The following is a 25,318-nucleotide window of genomic DNA, read 5'->3' on the forward strand; positions in this document are numbered from 1 at the left end:
GGCTAGCTCCCGGCTGTCCCCTCAGCTGCAGGGAGGAGTCGGCTCCCCCGAGCGGCAGAGCCATGCCGTTTGGGTGCTGGAGAGTCCCACAGTCTTCAAAGGACTGAGAGGATTTTTCTGCTTTTTGTGCCAAGTAAGGCCTTTATCTTGCAGAGCATCCATATTCAACAGTCATAATGTCAGCGTTTAGCGCCACGATCCCATTCCCGGGAGCAGGAATGCTGTGACCTACACCTGACAGATGTTATAATGAACTCCTGTCTGATCGAACAAAGATTCTTCAATCATTTCAATCACGTTATCTCTGGGATGTGGATGCGAGGTCTCTACAGAAGGAGACTTGGCCATGGTGCTTACTGGGTCTTGCTGCAAAAAGAAAAAGTACAATTTTAATTTCTTAAACGAGCACATGCGCTGTGGCTGTGCAGTCATCGCACCTCCGGCGACCCCCTGCTCTCCCAGACAGGCTGTACGTACCGCCGGGGGCTTTGGGGCGAAGTCTTTCTCGCAGATGTGTGCTATGATGCCGGCAGCCAGAGCATCACCAAGGACGTTGGTCATAGTTCGAAACCGATCCCTAGATGAGAGAGAGCTGTGAGGATGCAGCTGGTGGCCACAGCCAGCGTGCCCGGGGTCTTTTGTGGCTCTGAAACCTGTCAACCTCCATCCCTAACGTCTCTGCTGCTGGTTTTGCTAAAGGCAAGTTGAGACAAGTGCAGTATTGTTCTTGCAAATAGAAGATTGTACATGCGGTGTCTGTGTGGGCCCAGTATCGTGAAGGTGATGGGACTTCTTTTGTCTCATCGTGCTTGTCTTTTCCATGCCAGGACCTACCTGTGCTGCTTCCCAACCTGACGCATCGTCAGCATCTTTGCTCAGTGTGGGATGAGCTGCTTCAGTGGGTCATAAAACTCCTTGAGATGCCTCTCGGGGAGGAAATCTTTTTTATCCAGTCACAGCACTTCTCATCTATCCAAGCACCTCACAGCAGTAGAAAGTGCCAGCGCGTCGTGGCAGGTGATGGTGCTGGGTACCCTGTGATGCTCAGAGACTGAACTGCGTTCTGGTTTTACGAGTTTCACCTCAAAAGTTAAACTTTATTTTGTGTGAAAGAAAGAGAAAAGCAGCCAGGGTACTCTATGCTGTTTCCTCTCTATCCAGGGTGACTGAAGTACGAATCAGCCACCCACGTGTCAGCTATGGAGAAGTCAGCGTCTATTCTGTGTGTTTTTTCACCTAGCTAATTTGCTTCATTTTTATCTTGGTACTTTAAAATGGCACATTTCACAGACTACTGGTGTTTGACTTCTGTTTGCCTGTGACAAATGCAACCAAGCATTGGTTTTTCTCTCAAGATCAATCTGGTCTTCATCCATCAAGATGAAGACGGTCTTGTTGGAAGATAGACTTCCTTGGTGGCAGATGCAGTCCTTTGAAAACATCACCCTTACTTTTAGAAACTCCAGAGATGTTTTTGTTCCAGTGACATACAGGTTTGGGAGAGATTTTGCTTATTAAGGGGGTTTTGATACATCTGTTCAAGAACTGACTGACTGACTTACTGCTGTGATTTGGTGCCCAACCAGCTCGTACCTTATCGTGTTACTGGTTTGATGTGACTCTATTTCTCTCTCCTTTCTACTTTTTAACTGTGAAAATGCCCATGTTTCAGAAATGAAACGGCAAACTGGATGAGCATATATTGTACATAATTACTGGTGGTTTATTGTTTATTATTGCTGTCTCTGATGGACTTTGTTTTCCCTGGAGATCATGCTTTTTTTCCTAAACAATTGCATGTTTCCACCTCTTTTGTCCCTCTCTCGTTGTCACTAGCACCTTTCTGGCTAATTTTCATTTCTCCTCATCAGAAGCCAGATACCTTTCACCCTGCCTTACCAACCTCCCTCCTCTTCCAGGTATAACATTCCACCAAAATAAATACCGTACCGCCCGCTACTTCGCTTTGACTCTTGAGCTGTCCATCCTCCTTTGTTCACAGAGTAGGCAGCTTGGAGAAGACTTGGACTTGAGGTATGTCTAGGGAATATGTTAACTAGCAGCCTTATGCAGTAATGCCTTCACGAGGATCAGACTCTGCACCTGCTTTCCTCCTTTTCTACCTCTTGCTACAGAGGAAAGTAGCATCTTTTTAATCTCTTAAAAGTATAATGATATTTAAGTTTCAGAAAGCTAGGTCTTGTTACTTATTTGAGACCTCCAACAAAGATGTGTTGTACAATCAGACAGGAGTTTAGACAACAGATCAGGACAAGCTGTTATTTCAAACTGGGACCTTACTGGAGAGAGTGGCTGGACACCATCACCACTTCTTCCATGTACGGTCCTTAATGAGGCACTAGACAGCGATGGGCACCTCAGAGCAGAAACGCATCAAGTCAAACACTCCTTTAGGAGACTGTTTGCCTGGAGTTATCATGGGCTATTTCAAGAAAATAATTGGAAAATGAAGAATCTCACACTTGGCTCCTGGCCTTGTTCTGTGATCCCTTGCTCTCTGTTTGCCTCCATGAGAGCTGCTTCAAATGCATCACCATGAACTGGCACTTGGCACCCGCCCGAGGCATTGCATCTGGGAAATACTTACAGTGCCCAGTCGACTGCGATGATGAGCGTGATATCGTCAGTCGGCAGCCCGACAGAAGTTAGCACGATGACCATCGTAACGAGCCCGGACTGGGGGATCCCGGCCGCCCCTATGCTGGCTGCTGTCGCTGTTATGCTGCGAAGAGAAGGTGGCTGTGCAAGTATTGTGGGGTTTGGGGTTTGGTTGTTGTTTGTGTTTGGTTTTTTTTTAAAAAAAAAAAAAAAGCAAACATGTTTGCATGGCAAAGTAAGTTATTCCTGTGTGGAAGGATTGGATTGGACCTGGTTTCGTCCGCCTTCCTGCTCCCTGATGCTATCCTGGACCCCTGCCTGGGCACATCATGGCCAAGGGCTTGCAGGAGGTACTCTTGGCTTTGTGCTTACACAACACTCCTCTGCAGTCCAGTGGAGGTAGTCCCTGCCTAAAATTGCTAAATATTTGCAACTGTACTCCTTTATTTTTATCTAGACAGGTGGTTTATTTCCCTGATTATAAAATGAGGATATTGAGTTCCTGAAGGGGAGTAGATCATACCTGCACAAACCCTTCTATGCTAAGATAATTCATCTGCACTGCAGACGTTGACCTTTTCTAGCCAAGCTGGTAGTTTACAGTCTGGCTTTTATTTACAGGCAAAGTCTTCGATTCTGCAGGGAATTCTGTGGGTGCAGAGCCCGAGCTTTCCCTGGTGCACAGCGCTTGGGGCTGGTGCATGGTGCACCTTTCCCTACTCTCAGCTTTCCAGCAAAGTTCACTCCGTGCAGTAGCAAGAACTCTGCCAAAAGGGAAGAGTGTGAGAGGTGGTTACAGTGTCTATAAAAAAGAATAGACAGAAATAATTCAGCTGCTCGCAGGAAACATTTACCTTATTGTTATAATTTGTCCCAAATCCAAGTCATATTCATTGACCTGGGCAATAAAGATAGCAGCCACCGCTTCGTACAGCGCCGTGCCGTCCATGTTGATGGTGGCACCGACGGGGAGGACGAACCGCGCCACGCGTCTGTCTATTCCATTGTTTTCCAGGAGACACTTCAGGGTGATGGGCAAGGTTGCTGAGCTGCAGAACAAGAAAGGATCAGTAAATCTATCGTTTGTGTTGAGCTTTAGAAATAGGAACCAGTGTAGCGGTACAGAAATACAAGTCCTCCTGAGGGTAAATGCAGCAGCAATATTATACAAATTGCTATAGCAATGAAAGTTTCTTCAGCTTGCGCTACCTGGGGAATACACGCGTTTACCAAGTAGTCAGTCAGCCGCTGGCTGCAAGACAAAATGTCAGAATGTCACTTCAGTGGCCAAAGGCTCTGTGATGAACAGCTCTCTACAAACAGCTCTGGGTGGTGCTCATGGCGTTCTTGTACATCCCTGGTCCCCACGTAAATCCTGCAGCACCTCGACCGCTGGTATGGGGCAGCATCTGCCAGGACCGGCCGTGGCAGGGTCCAGCCAGAGCCTGTTGTTCTTCATTCATCTCCGTGCCTCACGCGCCAGGAGCAGCTGCCTTGGCTCTTACACCGCCAACTTTTCTCTCTTGTTTCTGTGTAGCACGAAGACGTGAGCTGTTGTGCAGGAGTCGGGATAAGGACGTGGAGGAAGAAGACCGAGTGGCAGATAGGAAACAAGCACGGAAAAGAAGCCGATGGATTGCGATAGACCCTGGGAGGCAGGGGATGCTTTTCCGAGAGGAGCTGGCTGCAGCACAGCGCGGTGGCCCCCAGCGCCTGGCGCAGAGCACGGGGCTGGGGCAAGGAGCAGAGCACGCCCACCGCCCTCCCTAACAGCCCTCCAGCCGGCTTAGGTGGCTGTAGAGCAGATGGGGAGGAGGAAGCCTGGTGGAGGCAGAGCTGGAGACCCAGGTTCAGGAGGTCAGGTAGTTAAGAGTAGCAGAAGAAACCTGCAGTGGTGGGTGCTGGGGGAGGGAGGCAAATCCTGGGTGGTTTTATTGGGATTATGTGAAGAAGCAACATTGGGAGGGGCTGGGAAAACCCTCTGCCTAGTCAAATGTTTTAGTTTGTGTGTCTTCCAGAAAGGACAGTAGTTTCTAATGTAAAGTTTGTTTGTTGTTACAAAGAATGCTTTTCAATGAAAATAAAATAGATAAAAATAATCTCCAATTATAAAATCTTATCAAAGTAGACAACAGTTTTCTTTGGAGGAGCTTGGGATACACAGAAGTTGATTTAAGCTTTTCAGTAAAGTGTTCAGAAGAGCTTTTGATGTTTTCAATTAAAACACAGGATCATAACCCCACACTGTTTTATAAAGCATCTACAACAGTCCTGTTTTGAATTCTTTGAAAGAAAACTGACTGCAGCAATTAAAGGAAGCACACACGTGCACAAACATTGCTGCTTCGCTCTGGGAAAACCCCAGGAGAGGTGAGTGGAATCGCAAGGCGAGCTGGCCAGGTCTGAAGACACACTGAGGCTCTTCCCACAGGGGACCAGGGCAGTGCCAAGCATCCACTAACTACTAGAACTGGAAGCGATCTGATTTCAAACAGTGCTGGGCGCAATTTCTCTTTGTCCAAGTTATGCCTGTTCTCCCACAGCTCACCTGGCTGTACACATAGCCACGTCTCCCGTGACTAAACCAGATGCCTTCGCGGCCGTATCAGCATATTTCAGCCATGTTTTCATACCTGGAAGATGTAGCTAAGGCGATCAGCAAGGCTTGCAGTATCCCCTGAATGAAAGCAAAGGGGTTTTTCCTGGTGATGAGCACAAAAAGCAGAGGGAGGAGAATGAGTCCGTGGATGATTAGCCCTGACACAACTGTAATGACATACAGTCCCAGCTTCTGTCCTATAACCGATGGATCTTCCATATCCAGGATCTTTCCAGCTATGAGAAATACAATGCCAAAGGGGAAGTACCTGCAAAGAATAAGCATTAAAAATTATTTATGGGGATGCAGTGATCATTGAAGCACTAGATGACGGCTGTTACAGTATTTGGTACCATGTGGTATGGTCATATGAAAATAAATCCAGTGCTCACAATAGATACTTGCAGACCTATGACTGGCATTACCATTAGAGAGCAGGTAAGAAAATAACTGAATCAATCAAAAACAGATTTACCAAACTGCCATCGAGACAATTTTCATAACTGCTTCATTCAGACACTGGCACACGTTCACCAGCGGAGTTCCTCGCTCACCCATTTTCCCCAGGAGAAGTCCTGCAACCAAGCACATTGGTGTGTGTTACTCGAAGGTACCACTGGAGCAGCGTGTGTCATGCCAAGTGTCCTGAGGCTCTGGTGGGCACAGAAGGGCTTTCACTGGGCAAATTCACAGCAGCTCAGACTTAATAGACATTTCCACGTGCTCCTACGGGTCACAGTAATTCTCTGCTCCAAGCAAATACAAACATCTGGCCTTTTCTCAAAAACCCCCACCAAGCCCAAATCTAGGATTTGTACTTGCACAGTCCAGGATTCCTTGCACAGATAAACCCTTCACTGCTGGAAGATTCACTTCTCAAGGTGGACAAGCTGTCTTTTTGCTGTTTAGTAACACGAGAACTATGCAGCTCCAGAAATAAAAATTGATGTTTAAATTTTTCTTTAAAGGATAAAGCTCAGTGGGTTTATATGTAGCTGAGGGTGTGGTGATATGTATCATCCTTCCCCTTGCTCTGGAGTGAAGAGCTGCACACCACACCTGCCGCTCAGATGCGCTGCTTTGGAAGTGCTCAGATTTGCCCTGTCTCCGTGGGTCGTGGCGGTTCTCGGTTCCCCCGTGGGATGGGCTGTGCTGGCCGCCAAGCAGCTGTTTCACACGATGGCTTTGCTGGTGGCTCACAGCTCACGGGCTGTGGTCTGGTGGTGACAACACGTGCGGCTGTACAGTAACATGCCAGGAAGGGTCCAGCTGAGTAGATTAGATACAGGCATTAAGCCTGTATTAACTCTGGGTTTTTGTTCTGGTGTTGTCATATTAACCTAATTCCAGTCCAATTTTCTGTTGAAGGAACACTGGAGCAGAAATACATGAATGGTTAGAGGGGTTATGGTGCTTTCTGGTCTGCCAGCACAAAATTGGCCAGTGCTAAAATCCCACTGCTTTCACTGGCAAGGAGGTTTCCAGGTACCTATTGAGCAAAAGAAAAATGAGTCTCTGAGTATTTGCTCATCTCGTTTCAGCCTGGTGCAGGTACTTTCTGTGTGATCCCATTAGCTAAAAATTATTTCTCGAGCACTCTACAAGTGTCCTGTCCCTCTCATCGCTCTTCAGTCTTCAGGGCTGGAGGACTCCTGGCGTTGGTTCTCTTGGCTTCCTCAGAAGAGGTGAGATAAGGTCACCTTTGCGAGAACTTTCAGAAATGAGACAAGGCTTGGCATATTTAAATCTCAGCTCTGTGGATGTTCATCCAGTATCTGGGGGCCGTAACAGCTGGGTTGAAAGAAATCCATCTCTCTTCAGGCCCTACAGACAGCTGATTTGGAAAAGATCACCCTGGCAAATGGACAGCTTCCTTCAAGTAACTGTAAATCTCTGCCATTTTCTGCATTTCAGAAGCAACAGGGAGGACCGGAGGGGCTTGGTGCCAGTGAAGAGCTCGCTGGAGCTGCGGCAGTTGTGTGGGGTTACCCTCCACAGCAAAGCCACTCTGGGCAGCTGGTGGGCGCTGCATAGGTGCCTTGGTCTCAGTCCCACAAACTGTCTAAGTTTCGTATTGGACACAAATACCCTTTGCTGAGATCTCGACCAGCTTCCACCTGGCCTCCCCCACCTTCCTGCTTGGAGGAGCTGATCCCCATTTCCCACGGGTTGCCTGGACTTTCCTGTCCCTCTCCTGTTTTCTGCCACGCAAACCCTGTTAATTCACCCTCACCTCGCAGGTGAGGCTTCCTGCGGATGTAAGGATGCCCTTTTCCAAGCTGCCCATCCCTGGTGCAGGTGGTGCTCTGCTGGTCTGCAGCTTCGTGGAGCTCTAATCCAGCCCATGCAAAGGCCAGGGAGGGCAGCTGGGTGGCCAGAGCTGGCTCAGGTGATCTCCCGCTGCATCCTAACTCGGTGCTGATTCTCAGTGCCATGCTGGCAGGGTGGTGGGGTGGTAATCTCAGAAGAGAAAAGTGGATTATCCTCATTTGTTTGGCTGGGCTAGCAGAGGGCACGTGTCCTGCGAGCAGGAGCGTGGCATGTTCCCCGAGCATCTGCGGTCTGCTCACCGGGACGGGAGGCTGCCATGGACATGTCTTTTGTCCGCAAGGACATTTGAGCGGGTCTGTCTATGCCTGGTCTCTGGCCATCGCCTCCAGGCACTCACTCTATCGTAGCCTTTACAGCTGGCCTCTCTCCCTGGGCTCTGAGGGCAGCCTCATGTGCTCCAGTGCTGTGCCTACTATGCTGCCTCCACCCCTCAAATCCTTTAGTTAGACTTCTGGTTCCTTATACACTAAATTCAAGCTCCTTGCCCTCACCTCTTAATCTACGCATAATCCTGCCCCTGTGCTCATCACATCTCCTATTCTTTTCCCTCCTGATTTGTCTCCTCCTCCCTTTCTCACTCAGCCTTGCACTCAATGTCCTTCTATCTTACGCTCCAACTTTCTCCTTCCCATGACTTTCTCCACTTCAAACCTTCTTCCTCCCTATCCCTTGCACACGTTCTCTCCATCCAGCCTCTCCTTCTTCCTCCTGAAATTGCTGCTGAGCACCTTGTCCAAGCAGGACTGCAAGCTGTTCAACGCAGGGAGCTTTCTTGCCTTCTTCAGAAAGTCCTGTTACAAATTTGCATACATTTCTGACAGGCGCTAGGCCTGACCCAGCTTTCACCTGCTGCCTGCTCAGGGAGTTTGAACACTGCCAGCATGAAAGTTTGGACTGTTTGTAATATGCTGTGTCCCAGGTAGCCTTTGCAGAAGTCACAGCTCATTTTGGTAGACTTCATAAAAAGGACCCTCCAGCGTATGTGATGATTTGAAAATCTTTTGGACCCGTGCTTGGACTGTGAAGGCTCATACGGAAAATCTGGGGAGAAAACAGCCTTTTCAGCGCCTAACACCTTTTGTGAGCTCTGTTACGGGTGGTACCGACAAAGGTGTTGGTACGAGCCCAATGCTGTGCCTGGTTCCCCAGGGACTTGAGCAGTTAGAGATAAAACAGCCTCGTCCCTCTGAGCATCCCTCCCTCGATTTACAGCAGAGTGGCCACAGCAGTTACCACCCTGGGTTGCAACTGCCGCTCAACAGCCTTGCAAGCTGGGTTGGGGCGCAGCATGGAGCCCCCTTCTCTATTGAGCAGGTACCTATCGTTGCTGAGAAGATGACGATTCCCAAGACGTTCATCTCGTTGCTGGTCCCGGGCAGGGTCCTGTAGGTCATCTCGGGCGACGGCGTCAGCTCGAGGAACACAGGCCGGTGAATCTCAGGGTTTTCGTCGTCGGGTGCAAAGTAAATAAAACTGAGAGATTTCGCTGGGATCTTTGGAAAGCCACGTGACTTCACCACCGGGACAAGAACAGTTCGATACTGGAACAAAAGCAAAGCAGTGAGGTCAGTGTCCTGTCAGCAGTGGGACCCATCCTGCTCTGAATCCAGAGGCAAAGGCATCACTGGGCCAGGTGGTCCTGGAGGTGCAGAGTTTGTTTTTCAAGCTGGAGAAAAGAAGAGCAGCAAGGAACAGGCCAGGGAGCTGTGGCTGGTCCCTGCAGAGCTCCACAGAGCTGTCCTTGGGCAAGGCTGCACTTCCCCAGGCAGACACATGGCATTTGAGGGTCAGGTCCCTGTGGGATCCTGGTGCAGCACTGGGTAAGTGTTGTGGTCCCCACAGAGAGGCCCCTCCACGCCCCATCTCTCTTCTTCTGGGGGCTTTACAGAGGTTTTCCCAATGCCGTGAGTTTGCTCATTTTCCCCTCACCCCTCCACCCCATCTGGTCCCTCCTCGGCCTCTCCCCTTCGTCCACCCCAACCTTTCCTTCAAGCTTTCCTACCCCATACCTGCTGCCTGCTCACCCCTCTGCCTCTGCTCCCCAACCCCCAGGGACTAAGGCGCTACACAAGAGCAGGGTCTGGGCAAGGAGATGTTGTGCTGCTTTTGTGCAGGAGCTGCCCCGGGCAGAGGGCAGGCAGGGGTGTCTCTGTGAGTCTGTGCCCCCACCAGCACCCCCCGCCTTCGGGTGCCCACCCTGGGGTGAGCTGAAAGCAGCCAGGGAGCAGGTAGGGTGGGGAGGGAGGCAGAGGGAGGGGAAGGGGCTCATGTCCAGGCTGTGGGTGGGGAAGAGCCGCCAGACGGGGAGAGCAGCCCTTCTGGAGCTGAGCACCATCCCAGCCGCCTGCAGCGGTGGGGCCAGGCAAACTCACCTGCTGGAATGAAGCTTCAATGAGATTAGAAGGAAACATGTTTCTGTAAGAGAGCAATTGTGCAGGGGTTAAAGCACGTCATGGGAACACAGAGACCAACGTGGGAAGCACCTCTGGCGGGCACAAGGCAAAGCAGAGACCCATTACAGCCACCACCAGCTTGATGTCCTCTGTGCAAACTGTGAGTGAAGACAGGCTGGAAGGCAAATGAAGATCAGGACTGCGAACTTCGTGTGAGCTGGGCTCGTGGAAAGCCAGAGGTTGGGAGGGACGTCTGCCTTCTCCAGCCCCCTGCTCAGAGCAGGACCGCCTGCAAAGCTAGAGGATGCTCAGAGCCTTGTCCAGCTGATCAAACACCTCCAGAAATGGAGGATTTCCCCCAGCCCCTGAGTCTGTACTGCACCCCCTCCCCAGTTAACCCTCGGCCACTGCTTTAATCCAGCCCTGGGCCAGCTCCTGCTTGTTTTCACCTTTCAAAGTCCAAGGAGCCACAAGGCTTGATATGTCATGGGGCTACAGAGGGAGAACCACTGAGCTTTGCAGGGAATTTAAATCTTCCTGTTCTCTGCTGCAGCACCCCTCTTTGCTGGTGGCTCTGGGAGGAGCATGGCCAGAGGGACATGCGTGGGGAGAAATGAACCCCATGTCTTGGAGGTGCTGGTGCCTGGTCAGCGTGGCCAATGGTTCTCCTGTTTCCCTTGAGATCTCAATATCTCCCGGGAACTCAGTGCCTCGTGGGAAGACCTTGTCTGTGAAACAGCATCATAAACTTGGCTCCTCCTGAAATCCTGCGACGTACCTGATTAAATCCAGTAACGCATCAGCGGAGCTGAGCACCACTTTCCCCACAGAGTAGTCGTCCTTCTGGGCGGCTGCGCCAGGGTGGATGCTGATGACGAGGACAATCCCAACAGTCACTGCCATGAAGGTTGTCCAAAGGTAGTAGGTGATGGTGATCACCCCCATCTTCCCGCAGGCCTTGGAGTCCATGGTGGCCAGCCCGGACATGAGGCTGCAGCAGAAAAGATTGTGGTCAGTGTCTGCTCCCAAAATTGCACAAGATGCAGCTGATGCACAAAGTCTGCAAGGTGGAAGAACTTTCCATAGATTTTTTCTTTTTAAGCAATGTTTAAGGACATCATCATGTGCACATTCGTGTGCCTGTGCCCACGGTATCTCACACCCAGGATGAGCTTGTGGCAACCCAGGCTGAGCTGTGAAGGGCAGGAGACACCTCTCTGAGTCCCTTTTCAAGATCTGGCCATGTTTTCTCTTTTCTCCAAGGGATAAGAAGTAAATAGTGTATTTTTATGGTGAATAACTAACGCTGCTCTTCTTTTTTTTTTTTTTTTATACTGTTGTCTTAAATCTCCAACGCCCTGTGCTGCTGCTGTGTGTCACTGTGAACAGCGCAGGAAGGTATTAGCAAGGTTTATGAAATCCTTATGGGGACAGACGCCACTCCTCCAAGGAGAGATCTGCTGGTTCAGGCTTCACATATACATAAGCTTTCCTAAGAAGTAGCCCATAAGCTACTTTTAAGCAAAACTGGACTAAAAATAGAGGCGGTATTACAGGCTGCACCAGCAGGGAGAGCTGGTGGGTGGTGGTGCTGTCACTGGGAGCCAACAGGAGCATTTGGGGGCTGCAGCGTGCCCCCTGTGCACGCAGAGCCGCGCTGAGCTCCTGCCACTGGTCTTCACTGCTCCAGCTTTCCTGGGACCCTGCAGAGCCCTGGCCAAGCCTGCAGCAGCATTTGGCAGCGGCCTGACAGCCCCCAGGCGGGCCACGATGGAGACAGAGGCTGCAGGGGTTAATGCGACCCTTGGGGATGCCCAGGGTTGAGGTTGGGGCCAGCCCACAGATCCGATCCAGCAACCACTTGTCCGGGAGGAGAGAGACCCTGGGAAGCTCAAGAGAGGCCACAAAAGCAGCGTGGAGGTGGGTGACACTTTCCAGTGTGAGGTGTGGGGAGCTCCAGAGCTGAGCCCCAACCTGGACAAATCCATCCCCAGAATGCATCTGGTCCCCGCTGAGACAGTGCGGAGGGAAGATCCCACTTCACCATCATTCAGTAGAATAAGAAAAAAGCCTGGTTTAATTCAACATGCAAGAAAAATCCTGGGAGCCCTGTGCAGACCCTGCACCCGCAGGCAGGAGAGTGGTTGGCTGGGACAAGCCAGCATCTCTGTCCTGGCCAGGATGGAGACCACACTGCTCCCAGAAATAAACGAAAGGCAAATGGAACAACAAGCAAACTCTGAAAAACAGAATAGAGAAGTGATACATCCTCAAGGGAATGAAGAGCAAATTGCTTGGGTATTTCTAACGAGTGTGTGCCAGCAGTTGTTTAAACCGTGTAAATCCTTGTAAGCTTTTCAAGACCTTGCTTAGGCGTGAGAGACAGCTCTATTATTTCTAGATCTGGACAGGCTGATAAAAGTGGGATTTGCAAACATAGGTGCAAGACTGAGAGGTGCTTGTGGTTTCTACCTGAACTTTCTCAAAACCCTCAAAATAAGGAAATTTGCTTTGAGTTTGAACAGCTGCCCACATATATATATTTTATATACATATATATGCATAATTATATACATATACATGTATATTTTATATACATATATAAATTGCCCACAGATGATCCCGGCATCGCCAGCTGGCTGGGCCAGAAAGAAGGGAAGCAGCCCAGCCAGTGCTGGAATCTGACCTGGGTGCAGGTGTCTACCAAATCTGCGTGAGGATTTGTCCCAGACCGTTGCTGGGAAATCATGGGGTTTGATGGGCACCAAGCCAGGGGATGCTGCTTGGTTGCTGGCTGCTTGGGGCTGGGGTTATTCTGACCCCAGGAAGTTTTGGGGTGACCTCCTCCATGGGGGATCATGGGGCAATCTCCTCAATGTGATGGAGGGATGGTACTTTAGAAGCAGAAGATGATTACCTGGAGGTGATCAAGGGCAGGATCAGCATCTTCAGCATCCTCATGAGGAGCTCTCCAGGAAAGGAAAAATACTGCTTCTCCTGCACAAAGAGCAGAGCTGTTGTGTCAGGTGAGAGCTGAGAAGCGGAGGCTGATTGTGGGTTAAGGGCTCAAACATGATAAATTTGCCTTTTTTCCAACCAGTCCAGCTCTGAGCTTGGTTCCAAGCCACCAGCTCTTCCTTATGGCACTCAGAGACACTGCTTCTCTGGCTGTCCCTTACCAGGAGCTGGGTTAGGGATGGGAAATACTGGCCACGGGGGAAACCCAGCTGTGAACTGGAGAGGGGCATGTGGGGCTGATCCCCAGCCAAAACCATCCTGGGGTCCATCCCCACGGCCCCACCACTGGCTCCGCCCAACCATTGTTGCACTTGTTATTGGGGAGCAGAGGCGCCACTGCACGTGCAGAAGTGCCCCGAAGCTGTTGGGTGCAGCCTGGTGCCAGCAGCAAAAGATGGAAATACCTTGTGTCTGCAAATGGCAAAGCTGAGCTCAGGGATAGCCCAGGTGCCTGCCCCGTCTGTGGTGCAGCCTTGTGGTGGCACCGAGGTATCCATCCATCCCCTACACTCCTCACATGGGCAAGCGTAAGGGCTGCCCGGAGAGAGACCCCCAAAGCCCAGATCCCACAGCCATGGCCAAGGGCAGAGGGAGGGGTCTGTGAGACCAGCAGCCACCTGGCCAGCATCTCCCCTCCCTCCCTCCCTCCCTCCCTCCCTCCCTCCCTCCCTCCCTCCCTCCCTCCCTCCCTCCACCATTGTTCTGGCTGCTGAATTCCTTCCATATATCCAACCCTTGCTCCTTCAGTCCCTTCACCCACCTTCCCGCCCTCCCTCCCTGCCCCCCAGCCTTTCACTGTGCCACTGTAGAGGTGTCACGGATGGTTCTGAGATGGCCCCAGGTGAGGCCGGTACTCCTGGTTACTCCAGAGTAACCAACACCACGGGCTTTGAGGGATGCCAAGGCAAACTATTAAAATAAGTGCTCCACGCTGCTGTCCCTGTGCTAACCCCCACGTGGCCTAAACGTGGCTGATTTCCCCAGGAGGCTCATACAGAGCAGAGCCATGATAGCTCCAGCCGGGTGCAAGGAGTAATAAGAGATTTGTAGAGCATCTGTTTTGTCAGTGGGTTTTGCAGTTCCATGACACTTTCCCATCACAGGGAGGAAAGTGGGGACCAGCTGCTTCCCCAGCCCTTCATCTGCGGCGTGGATTTTGGGCCAAAAGTCTCTAACGGGGAGAAGTGGCCACTGCAGGCCATGTGCAGACTGTGGTACAGGGCAGGACGGGACTGGGGCAGAGGATGGATGAACTCGGTGCATGGCAGGACAAGGGGCAGGAGCCTCCAGGCTCTGCCAGCCTCAAGTCCGATGTGGGAGGCTGTCGGGCTCTCGTGGGCACGTGCACCGGGGTCCAGGGAGGTTACACCCGGCTTCAGCTGAGTAACAGGATCATCCCCGCTGCGGGTGGTGATGCCGAAGGGCATAATTGAAGTGACAAGACTCTGCTAAATCCCTGCGGGTGACACGGGAATGTTCTGGCAGCTGCCAAGCTCTCCCTGAGGCAGCATCCCCGCTCTGGGCTTAGCCAGCCCAGCTGAAAATCAGGGCTGAGCCACAGCCAAGATGCCTGATGTCATTAAAGCTACTTAGAGACAAGTGCATTTGAGAAAATGCACCAAAAAGGTGCTCGGCGCTTTCCAGGAGCATCGCGCTGTTAATGCGCCACTCTAAAATCTAAGAGCCCTCAGAGGAAAGTGACTCCTGGAACCGCCTGGGCTCCCACCAACCCCGTATCGATTTGCTGGGCCTTCTCCAGAGAGCAGGAACATGCTTTGGTTGAGCATCTGCAGCTGGGGAGAATAACCAGAGGAGCCCATCCATGGGACCTCGATGCTGCAGTTTGTGTTGGGGGAGCCTGTTACTGAGCAGCCAAGCATCCATTCCCCCCTTTCCCATCCCCATCCCACTGGAGACTCCGGCAGCCCCATGGGGTCCATCCTGGAGCCCCTCGCTCCCAGCGGAGGGTTTGACCTGCAGCTTTGGCATTTGTTGGCAGCTTTTCGGTAAAAAAAAAAAAAGAGAAAACCCATAGGGTTTTCTGCCCTGAGAGGTGGTTTTCTTGGCACTTGGTGCTTTTGGGGCTATGCCCATCTGGGCCTTTGCTAGTGATGTCTTGCTGGCACCAGGGCTCGCCACCCCAACCGCCCTGCTCCATCCCCCACCTCCCATCCCCGTCCCAGCCCTGGCCAGGCTTACCAGCTCCGTCAGCTCCAGCGCCCGCAGCAGGAACCCCAGAAGGCACCCGGTGGCAACTGACAGCATTGACAGGGTCAAGAGGCCATTTTTACGCCAGAAAGCCTGTACCCACGTCCAGACACGCAGGAAGGTTGTGGACAGCGAGTTCAGCAGAGCTTTTCTGACCCTCTCCCACATGGTTGTTCTCAGCTGCCCAGGCGATGCCCCTGGGAGCAGCTCCTGGCCCTGTTCATCACTCTGGGCACTGCCGTGCCGACAGACCCCTGCCCTTTGCTGGGAGCTGAGTGTGCCAGTGGCTAATCCCCAGGACCAAAAGCTTTGGGCTATTTGGGAGCCTTTCCCGTAATGGAAAGTGACGTCTTTGACTGGTTAATCTGGGCTTGGCATCCTGCCGGCGTGGGTGCCAAACACTCCCAGGTTAACCCTCCATCCCCTGGGATTGGGGCGGGGTGCTGCAGGCTGAGAGCAGGGATTTAGCCCCACAACTCCCTTCCCGTCACAGTTCCTGACCCAAAAGGCTCTCGGTCGTGCTGCTGAAGGCTGCCACAGGATTTGTGCTTCCACCAGCTGCGAGTGCACCTCCTTCCTGCCCCACGTCGGTGAGGGCTTCGTGAGGAGAAAGCTTGCAGAGGAAGACTGTTTCCCAGATAATCGAAGAATTTCCCATGGTGATCTGCACAGACCGTCAGCCCAAGACATCGATGGATGATTCTGAATGTACTCACAGGAATATCTACGCCAACGGATCTGCCCCCTCCACCAGCTCCGGAGAGAAGCTGCCTTAAGGCCACGGGATGCTGCTGGGATGCCTGGTCTTTGCTGCCCACAATATTTCAGAGTATTTCTATGTCCAGTTTGGCTCTGGCTCAGGCCAGGAGTCTCACTGGGGCAGGAGAGTGGTGCAAAAGGCAGCTGAAGGATGGGGTGGGTGGTTTTACGGAAACAGTGCTCTTCCCAGGCTGAGGATGCTCTGGGAATGGGGAATTATTAAAACCTCTCTGGCCCAGATTTTAAACCCCTCACCCACAAATAAGAACATGAAACCCTCCCAAACCATTACCATATTTTACACAGACAAAACAAAGCCAGAGAGAAGGGTTGACTTGAGGATCTCTTTGAGCCCCCTGCCCCTGTGGGACAGGATTCTTGCAGCCCTGCAGGGTGCTGAATGGCCTCACCACTGTTTCAGCAGGGACATGGCGGCTTTCAGAGGCTATCTCAGAGGAAGCAGAGCTCCCTCCAAAGCAGGAGTGTGGCATATAGTGCTTTTCATGTTTCAGCCCTTGGGAAGATCTCCGTTGGTGCTGTCTTGTGCCTTTGGCTTTAGCATGGATTGCTCAACCTGCCAGGCAGAATTAGATAAAATGTTTGCTCATTGGCACAGCTAATTCAGCTCCATCTTCAGAGCCATTTGCAAGCCAGGGGATGGAGTTTGCACGTTGGGAGTGAGCAACTGCTTAGGAAAAGGCATCCTGAGTTTTCTGGGGGCCAGGGACATCTCAAAGGTCATCAAAGGGTCCCTGGGGCTGGCAGCAAGTGGAGGGAGCAAGCTGAGAAGGGAAAGGGTGCAGGGAAATCCAAATAATTAGGAACGGAGGAAGATGAGGATGTGTGGGGAGCTGAGAGGAAGGAAGGGCTGTCCCAGAGAGAGGGAGAGGGGTCATAAAGAGGGAAGGGACAGAGGAAAGGTAGGGAAACACCAAGGGGACAGGAGGGGGAGGCCCTGGTGCTGGCACGGGAGTCGCTGCTGCCTGCTCCTGCCAGGGAGCAGCACCCAGTACTTGGCAAAGGGGCTATGGCAGCGGTTTCCTCTGCACCTACCGTAAATCTCAACGTCATCATAGATGTCAGTGTCCCTGTGAGGAAAAAAACGGGGTGCTATGAGCAGTCTGGTCTCCCATGTTCCCACCGCTTCACGACACTGAGGCAAGGGCCAGCTCCCACTGCCGCGTCTATCCCATCTCTCCTAACATGTCTGTGGGCTCTGGTGTCCTCCATGCAACCTGTTCGCTTCCTCCCAGCCTCGTGCTCTCCCTGCAGAGATGGGGTCCTCCAGCAACGAGGCGAGCACAGGTCTGGCCCCTCTCGCCTTGCGCACAGATGGTGGCCCCATCCCAGGCTGCTGGGAGCTGCAGACCCGGCTGTGTGGAGGGCTGGTGGGGGCCTCTCATGCTGTGCCACTGGCAGCATCTGGGCAGGTCCTCTGTGAGGGACCACGGCTTGGGGAGCGCTCGCACAGCCCCATGAAGTTTCTCCCAGTGCCAGAACCTGACACCAGAAATGGCAGATTCTGCCCCCAGGGTAGCTAGCCAGTGTTATGTTTTTGATCGCTGCCTGGGTTGGATGGTTTTGAGTTGGCACTCAATGGGCAGGGCTGGTTCGGTGCCAGACACTCACAGGGCAATTGCTACAGCTTGTGGAGTGGGGAAGAGGGGGCTGGGGAAGAGGTACTCACAGGTGTAGCATCACTGCCCGGGGCACGTAGCCATCTGCAACAGAGCAAGGAAAAGCGTATCAGGTTGCGCCAGGGTGCGGGGAGCGGTCTCAGCCCAGCACCTGCCCCTGCCCAGGACGGGCAGGGTTTAGCAATGTCTCATATCCCCAGGGAGAGCTGGGGGAAAGAGGGAGCCCGGCTCAGGGAAGCTGGGCTAGACCCTTGGGAGGGACCTGCTTGGGGCAATGCAAGGAACGAGTCTGCCAGGCTGGGTGGCAGCTGGCTGGGAAGAGCATCATCCCTGTCTCTCTGCCTGGGGGATCTGCAGCCCACTTCACCTGAGCATCCCTCAATGCAAATATGGCTGTGGCGTCCGTGCCTATGGCAGAGCGTGATGTGCCGGGCTAGAGGCCAAGAGGCTCTGGGAACTGCAAAGGCTTTTAGCACAGGGAGACGACAAGCACAGCTAACAACAGAAATGCTGGTGCTGAGTAGGAGGAAGAGCAGGATGTTTGTGCAAGAAGTGGGAACGTTTGAGACCCAGGGTGCATGTCAGATCTGTCTAACGGCAAGGAGATGAATCCTGCTGTCTGCAGGGGTGTGTGCACATGAAGAAACTTGTTCCCAAAACTCTGTGCTGTGATCCCCACTGCAGGCAAAGCCTCAGCCCCCACAGACTTACACCTCCTCTGGCTGTTTCGGCAGAGGATTTGCTCCCGATTTGTAAACTGAATGACATCAAGGATTTCTCCTCGTCTCAGTGGCAGGTTCTTCCCTCCACCCTTCTTCTCCGTTGCTGCAGGGTCGACCATCATCTGAGTCAGGACATTGATGCTTCCTTCGAACTGGAACACAAACAGCAGTGCTTCAGCTTGGCAGCCGCCCCAGAGCAGCATGACCTCCCGCTTCAGCTCCAACTGCTCTCCCTTCTCGGGAAAAGCAGATCCCTCTCTAGCCAGACGGTCTGTGGGACTGGTCTGATCTGGGGATGTTTCAGTGGGGACCAGTGCAGGTGTGACCTGGGTGTCAGCTGGTCTCTGCAGAGCACAGGTCCCCTCTGCCATCGCATTGTGCCCTTCCTGGAGGTGAGGGGGAGCTTAGAGGGATAAGCAATCGCTCATTGCTACTCACCTTGAATTTCTTCTGAAACTCCCTGTCTGCCTTCTCTTCCTTCTTGCATTCCTTGAGTGTCATTGGCTTCATCTTACGGGAGACCTGGGCTTCTCTGCAGAGTCATTGCGAGTCATGGGAAAGCTGGGGTGAGCCCATGCTCCACTCCCTCCCTGCCCCTTCGCACTCCCCGGTTGCTGCCCCATCACATATCCCTACACAAGCTCTCGCCGGTGCCCAACAGTGCCTCCCTCCAGGGCTCCTGGGGCTCTTGGGCCAGGTTTAAACCTGCCGCTTGTGCTCTTCACCATGGACGTTTCTATCTCAAGCCCAGCAAAGACCATTAAACAATGAGCTTTGTCAAAGCAGCAAGGAGCCCTGGCCATTTTGGAACCCTTAGAAAGAGTAAAAACCTCTGTTACCTCTGCGCAGCTGCCAGCAAAGCAACCCTGTTAGAAGCTCGACCAGCATCTCCACCTGTAAAACCAAACCCCGGGAGAGGTGCTGCCATGAGGCTGCTATAAGGTGTAGACACGTGCTGAGACAGGACACAAGACTGAAACAGCAGCAAGAGCTTTCTCCTCCTGGAAACAAACCCTGAGATTGCCCTCTGAGCATGGTGAGGATCTGGGTTTCCCATGCCCATTTACAAGGCAGCAGAGAAAACCATTGTCCTCCCATGCATGGGAGCAGCCGGCTCAGCATGGGCTCCGCTGCTGCCAAGGGCTTGTCGGGGCCTTGAGGCTCCCTAAGCTACAGTGCTCACCCCACCCAGCATCCCAGCCTCTCCTGTACCCACCTCCTCTGGGGCGGGGGTGTGCTGGTGGCCGGGACACGGGGGGCAGCAGAAAGCCTTGGTCACTCCTGAGCAGCCCAATGGGCTCTACGTCATCGTATATCTCCTCTTCATCCCTGTGACGAGGCAGACAGCGATTAAGAAGCCCTGTTGCAGCGACGGCACTGGGAGCCAAGGGCAGGATCGAGGCTGCCAGGGGGAGGGTGAGCAACAGGCGGTTGGGCTGCCCATGGGTTGGCCCCCGCTATGGGGCAGAGCAGGACAGCAGCTCTGTGCCACATGCCAGCAGCTCCACACAAGGCTCAGCAGCGCAGCACAGCAGCCTGGGGTGTGGGAGGTGGGCGGCAGGGTGCGCCGGCAGCAGCCGGACCTGTGCAGTAATGCAGCCTGGGAAGGACGGTGCTTTGCACCGTGGGAGCTGCCTGCACAAGGTGCCATCCCACGCTGGGCTCCAGGAGCAGGCAGAAAAACCCAGGGATGCTCTTGCTGTTCCCTCTCATGCCCTTCCCACTGGGAAGCCACCTAGAAGAAAAGTGCCACTTCAGTCCTTACCCTGTTACACTGGGAGCAACCTGTGGTGGGAACCCCACCGGGGCTGATGCAACATAGCCTGGTTTCAGGTAACCTGTGGTAAAGAGAAATGGGAGGGAGAAGTGAGGGATTATTTCACCCTTCTCCCTGCCTCTATCTCCCACCCAGAGGGTCAGAGCCGCCCTGGGCCAGATTTAGCGCAGAGGAATACAGGGACATAAAAGTGACTGCACATCTGGATCTGGCGAGGTATTTTTACTCCATAGCCCATCTGCAGATTTTCTTTCCTCCCAGCGCACTGAGGTGCGGCTTGTCAGGGAGCTCACTGGGGAGCTTTAATATCTACTTTCCTATTCTTATGTCCCTAATGTTACTTTCTCCCTGGAGCAGTGATGAAATGGGAGGGGAAGAGGCCAAAATGAGTATTTTGAATATAGTTAAAACCCCAGACTCCAGATCTGTAACAGAGTCAGGGCAAGTCCTGGATATCGCCATGTGCTCAGGAGCATCATCAGCCAGGACATGCTGCTGCACCCTGTATGGTCACTGGCATAGCTACATCCCTGCTAAGATCCCGTTATTTTTATCACCAGCCTCGTTGCTGTCACCAGCCTGGTCAACCAAACCAACCAACAACCGGCGCAAACATCGCAGCTGGGTTATTGTACCAAGTAATGCACAATCATGTACCAGGCCTTAAAAATCATAAGATGGCCCTAAAAAAGTAACAAAAATAACCAGATCAAGGCAGGGCTGTAATTCTAGGTGTTCAAACTTGCCTCAATAGCCATGAGACAAATAAATACTTGAAAACTGCTGGTTTGTAGGGCATGCAGGGAGCAGATCACTCCCTCCTCTGCCAGGGCCACTCAGCCCAGGGCTGGGGCCGGTCTCAAGTGGGTGAGCATCTCCCAACACAACGGCACGTCCAGGCCTGAGAAAGGCCTCCAAGTGCTAATTCAATAATAATGTCTTAAAATAATAACATAAACCAGTTAGGTTTTGCAGTTCTCATAAGGAAAGGAAGAGAGGCTGTACTCTCCTGGTTGCCCTCTACCCCATGGCTCTGACATGAGTTGGTTAATAAGGAATGATCCTTTAAACGGGGTGGTTAACAGAACTCAGAGGAGTTGAGGAAGAAATGGGATTTGAAATGTTTCATCACCCAGAGTGTGGATTAGCAGAGTGGCAGGTGTTAGAAACCAACAAAATCTGCCTAGATCTGGAAAGCCACCACGGAGCATGGCAAGGCTCATGCCGAACAGAGAACCACCATGTCCAAGAGGCACCAGGCGCTGCATCCCAACGGCAGCTGGTAAGGAGGGCACACCAAGCCAGCACCATCGCCCCAGCAGCCATAGCTCTGGCTGTGCCTGCGGGGTCTCGGTGGCTCACTCAGGCTTGGGGGCAGATGGTGTTGCAGGCACTGTGCTGCCAGCTTCAGAGAGCCTCTGCCCCTTGGCCAAAGGGTGTGTAAGTGCTTCTTGCCCATGGGATGGAGGCTGGCTCTGCTTCTCACCAGGCAGGCTTGTCTGTTCACCATACGAGGGTGGACTGGTTGGGAAGGACCTCTGGAGTGTCATCCAACCTCCTGCTCAGAGCAGGGCTGGCCTCAGAGCAGGGCAGGTTGTTTAGCATCTCATCCTGGTGGCAACTGAGTGTCTCCAAGGATGGAGATACCCATCTCCCTGGTGCCTGCCACAGGGCTGCACCACTCTCACAGGAAAGAGCCTTCTCTTAATACCTAACTGGAATTTCCCCTACTGGAGCTCATGTCTGACACCTCCAGTCCTGCTCCTGAGCACCTCTGGGAAAAGTCTGACTCCATCTCCTCCCATTAGGTAGCTGTGGGCAGTGAAAGGATCTCCCCCTCACTCCTCTCCTCCCAGCCAAACAAGCCTGGGTCTCAGCCTCTCTTTCCCCATGTGCTCCAGCCCCCAGCCATCTTTGTGCCCTGCACTGGGCTCACTCCAGTTCAGCAGCGTCCCTCATATTACTTACTCCAACCTTACTGTTTACAAGCACCTCAGAGCCTGACACCTATCCCCAGCCAGGGGCAGGGCACTTAGACCCCTTAGTTTTTTCACCTGCTGTCTTTCTTTCCTTCCTTTCCACACGCTCTGCCTACAAAAGCCCCTTTGGCATTACCAGCCCCCAGCTCTCCATCAGCCCCACCCCCAATATTTCCATCTCCCAGGAGCTCCAGACTCTAACTTGGGAGATTTTCCTTCCTGAACAAGCAGCATCCTTCTCTTGGGGACTGGCAGGTGCCTGGGCGTACCCAGCTGAGCACTCCTTGGTGGCTCCGTGGCAGGATGGATGGGCTTCCCAGGACGTGCAGCTGCACCGAACTTCTCCAGATCCACGACAGGAGGGCGCCTGGGCTTGGCCGGCCTCGCTCCCAGCACCCTGATATGCGGCAAAGGCTTCCTCCGAGGCAGACCTGGGTGCCCTGACCCATGGGGGCTTCCTGCAGCGTCCAGGGAGGCTGCAGCAGCCGTGCCTTTGGCAGGAACCACCGGAGCACCCTTGTCTTTGGCAAGTGGCCGTGTCTGCTGGGCTGGGTTTCTCTGGGGAGGATTGGAGATGGCTCCCACTTCCTTATTCAATACATGTCCTCCTCCTGGCTTTGCAGGGGCTGGGGGGAAGCTGCCGTCTTGAGCAATCCCCTTCTTCAGTCGCACCATCCATCCTGGGGTCTCACAGACAGGATGAGGAGGCAAATGCTGTCCCACACTCTGACCTTTACTGTGAGATGGAGAAGCTCTGCTGAAGTCCACCTTCCTGGTCTGGGGGGACTCGGGAGGCGGCTCACCCTTTGAGCCTGGCACGGGGGTCTGCTCCGGCTCCGTTGCAGGAGGTGCTGCAGAGTGACTCTCCGACCGGCCACCCACTCCAGGAGGGTCGTTCCTGTTCCCTTGGAACTTCGCCCGTAGGTGTCTCACAATGGCCTCTTTCGCCTCCAGATGTGTCTGCAACCATTAAGAAGAGCTCCAGTTGAAACACTGTGGAGGAAAACAAGTCAAAGAGCCCCCTGGGGAATGCAGTATTTCTTCAACGTGGCCTTACACTAAGTCTCCTCCATGAAATGTGGTCTTTGCTCAAAGCAGTCCCGGAGTGTGCCTGAGAAAACAACACTGGGCTGCACTGGGCTGGGGACATGTCCCACCACCATGAGGGCATCCAGGAGGTGTTTCACAGAGTCATTTGGACTAATCCACCCTTCGTCCACTACCAGGAACCATCAAAACAGGGAGATGGGGTGGGGAATTACACCCTACTAGTAGCAAATCTCCTACTAGTAGCAGAATCTGACATCCAGAGATTGCCCAGGGGCTCAGGTGGGAGCAACTTGCCCTGGTCCTGGTTCCCAGGAAGTCCACGTTGAACCCAGGGCAGTTGGGCAGGAGTTGGTGGGGGAGACCACACAGAGCCATCAGCATCCCTCCCCGGAGGAAAACCCAGGATGGTGCTGCTGAAACTCATCCTGCCAAAGTTGCGTGCAAAAAAAAAAAGGCCGAGGCAGCAGATCTGCCCTACTTTCCTGACCAGTGCGTTTCCTGTGCAGCTCACACCATGCACACATGAACTGGGACACACCAGCCCCAGCGCAGAGCTGCCCCGGCTTCCTTAATGACCAAAAAGCACCTTTTTATGAAGCCTCCCAGAGAAAGGCTGCCAGGAGGAACCTGGGTGACTTTCGGAAGAAGAGAACAGGTCCGGGTATGGCACAAAACTCAGGTGGGATGGAGTTACAGTTTTCCTGAGCTTCTCAGACTTTACGGGAGGGGAGGGATCATCTTGCCCTCCCCCACCTTTCTCCCACCCCTTTGTCCTCAGACCATGGTGTCTCTTTGCACTGGAGCTGGCTGCTCTGCTTGCCCTTGCCAAGCTGTAGGCTTTGATTTTGAAGTTCTCCCTCTGGGATTTCAGTTTGGGTTTGTGCTTGCATAATTTTTTAATTTCACAACAGAAGGGCAAAGAATGCAAAGAAGCTAGCACAATATTTTTATACATTAGTCCTCAAATGTATATATACCTAAATAAGTGCAAGTTCCCCTCGCACCCCAAGGCGGTCACCCCAATTTCCCTGGTACACCCTGCAAACGCAGCACTTTGAGTGTAGCCTTTAGTAAGCTAGTGCAAATTCACTGTTTCCTGCACAGCAGGCAGTGGGTGTTTCACCCAAACTAGTGAAAAAAACCCAACTTTTTCCAGATTCCCAAATATGCTGCTGGGATTTTTGGCACCTGAGTGATTCAGAGGTTGTAACCATCAATTTTGGAGCTGTTCTGTGAGCTGGGACTTGCACAGAGCCCCCAGGCATACCTGTGGGATACAGCACCACTGTTACCACAATAAATTCCAGCTTTTTCAACACATTTTGCACTGGTGGATCTTCTCCTGGACTCAGTGGCACAGTGTGGCACACAGAGATCTTGTATCCAGCCCAGCATCACCCAGCAAATCACGCACTCAGCCCAGGAACCAGTTAGAGACCTCTGAAGCTCCAAACAGCTCAGACATACAGGAAGACCTTGTCTTCCAGGAGGAGTGAGGGTCTTGGCAGGATCCAGCCCCTCACAAGGCCACCACCAAAGCCTTTCCAAGAACCTCTCCGCTCCCCACGCCCCGTCCCCAGGTCCAGTGCAGCCCAAGTCCAGCTCTTACTCACCATTTTCCATCAGCAGATGCTTTGCTGTGTGCTCACCTCCTTTCTAAAGGCCACCGGAGGCATCCAAGCAGAAGGACTTGTGCAAGGCAAGCCACTCTGAAGTCCCCCTCCCCTGAAACCAGAAGCTCTTTCCTAACGGTTGGTGAGAAGCTGTGTGCAACGCCAGGAAGTCGCTGTAGCCTGACTGTGAAACAGCATGAGAAGGAGGAGGAGCAGCTCTTGGTGCACTGCGAGCTTGGACTTTGCTGCTGTTGGGAAGCTTGAAGCCCAGCAAGCCCTGCTGCCCGTAAGGGTCTCATCCAGAAAAGAGCCTGGGGTTCAGGAAAAGGCTCCAGGATGCGAGGGATGGGCTGCCACAAGGACCAGGAGGGCGGGTTATGTTCTCGTCCGACCGTGGCTGACATGAACCTGCTGCAGGTCAGGTCTTCAGAGCACCACAGGACCTGCAGAGGGTGGAGGCAATTCGCGGGGGTTGCACGGCATAAACCAGCATGGCCCCTGAGCTCTGCAGGAGCGCAGGAGGGCTGGGGAGAGGGCTACAGCTTCCCAGAGTATCCAAAACTGGGAGACATTTTCTCTGTTGAAGATCTGAGCTCCGCCATGACACAGGGGA

General features: G+C 53.0%; 2 protein-coding genes across 2 annotated transcripts; both read right to left on the minus strand.

Moving 5' to 3' along the window:
• Positions 1–228: 228 nt before the first annotated feature.
• Positions 229–15,389, minus strand: LOC142049800 (excitatory amino acid transporter 5-like). The gene is made up of 11 exons (XM_075077803.1): positions 15,160–15,389; positions 12,860–12,939; positions 10,721–10,933; positions 9,922–9,964; positions 8,868–9,090; positions 5,694–5,793; positions 5,253–5,486; positions 3,474–3,668; positions 2,609–2,743; positions 478–577; positions 229–366 (listed from the first exon to the last, which is right to left on the minus strand). Exons 1-11 carry the CDS (start codon positions 15,334–15,336, stop codon positions 229–231), a joined length of 1,638 nt encoding a protein of 545 aa, XP_074933904.1. The 5' UTR covers positions 15,337–15,389.
• Positions 15,390–16,213: 824 nt separating this feature from the next.
• On the minus strand, positions 16,214–24,863 carry PRAM1 (PML-RARA regulated adaptor molecule 1). The gene is made up of 10 exons (XM_075077792.1): positions 24,706–24,863; positions 22,312–23,002; positions 20,052–20,124; positions 19,503–19,615; positions 19,126–19,180; positions 18,725–18,818; positions 18,276–18,438; positions 17,615–17,648; positions 16,981–17,015; positions 16,214–16,501 (listed from the first exon to the last, which is right to left on the minus strand). Exons 1-10 carry the CDS (start codon positions 24,706–24,708, stop codon positions 16,497–16,499), a joined length of 1,266 nt encoding a protein of 421 aa, XP_074933893.1. The 5' UTR covers positions 24,709–24,863; the 3' UTR covers positions 16,214–16,496.
• Positions 24,864–25,318: the final 455 nt, after the last annotated feature.

This window comes from Phalacrocorax aristotelis, chromosome W, assembly GCF_949628215.1.
Source record: "Phalacrocorax aristotelis chromosome W, bGulAri2.1, whole genome shotgun sequence".
Classification (NCBI taxonomy): domain Eukaryota; kingdom Metazoa; phylum Chordata; class Aves; order Suliformes; family Phalacrocoracidae; genus Phalacrocorax; species Phalacrocorax aristotelis.

Coding starts and splice junctions, on each gene's coding strand:
- LOC142049800 (XM_075077803.1), bottom strand. CDS start 15,336: ATGTGGGAGAGGGTCAGAAAAGCTCTGCTGAACTCGCTGTCCACAACC. Junction 5,794..8,867: donor CATCTTCTCAGCAACGATAG/GTACCTGCTCAA, acceptor GCTTGGTTGCAG/GACTTCTCCTGGGGAAAATG. Junction 3,669..5,252: donor GCCTTAGCTACATCTTCCAG/GTATGAAAACAT, acceptor CTTGTTCTGCAG/CTCAGCAACCTTGCCCATCA.
- PRAM1 (XM_075077792.1), bottom strand. Junction 19,181..19,502: donor ACACCCCCGCCCCAGAGGAG/GTGGGTACAGGA, acceptor TTGGTTTTACAG/GTGGAGATGCTGGTCGAGCT. Junction 18,439..18,724: donor AGTTTCAGAAGAAATTCAAG/GTGAGTAGCAAT, acceptor TTTGTGTTCCAG/TTCGAAGGAAGCATCAATGT.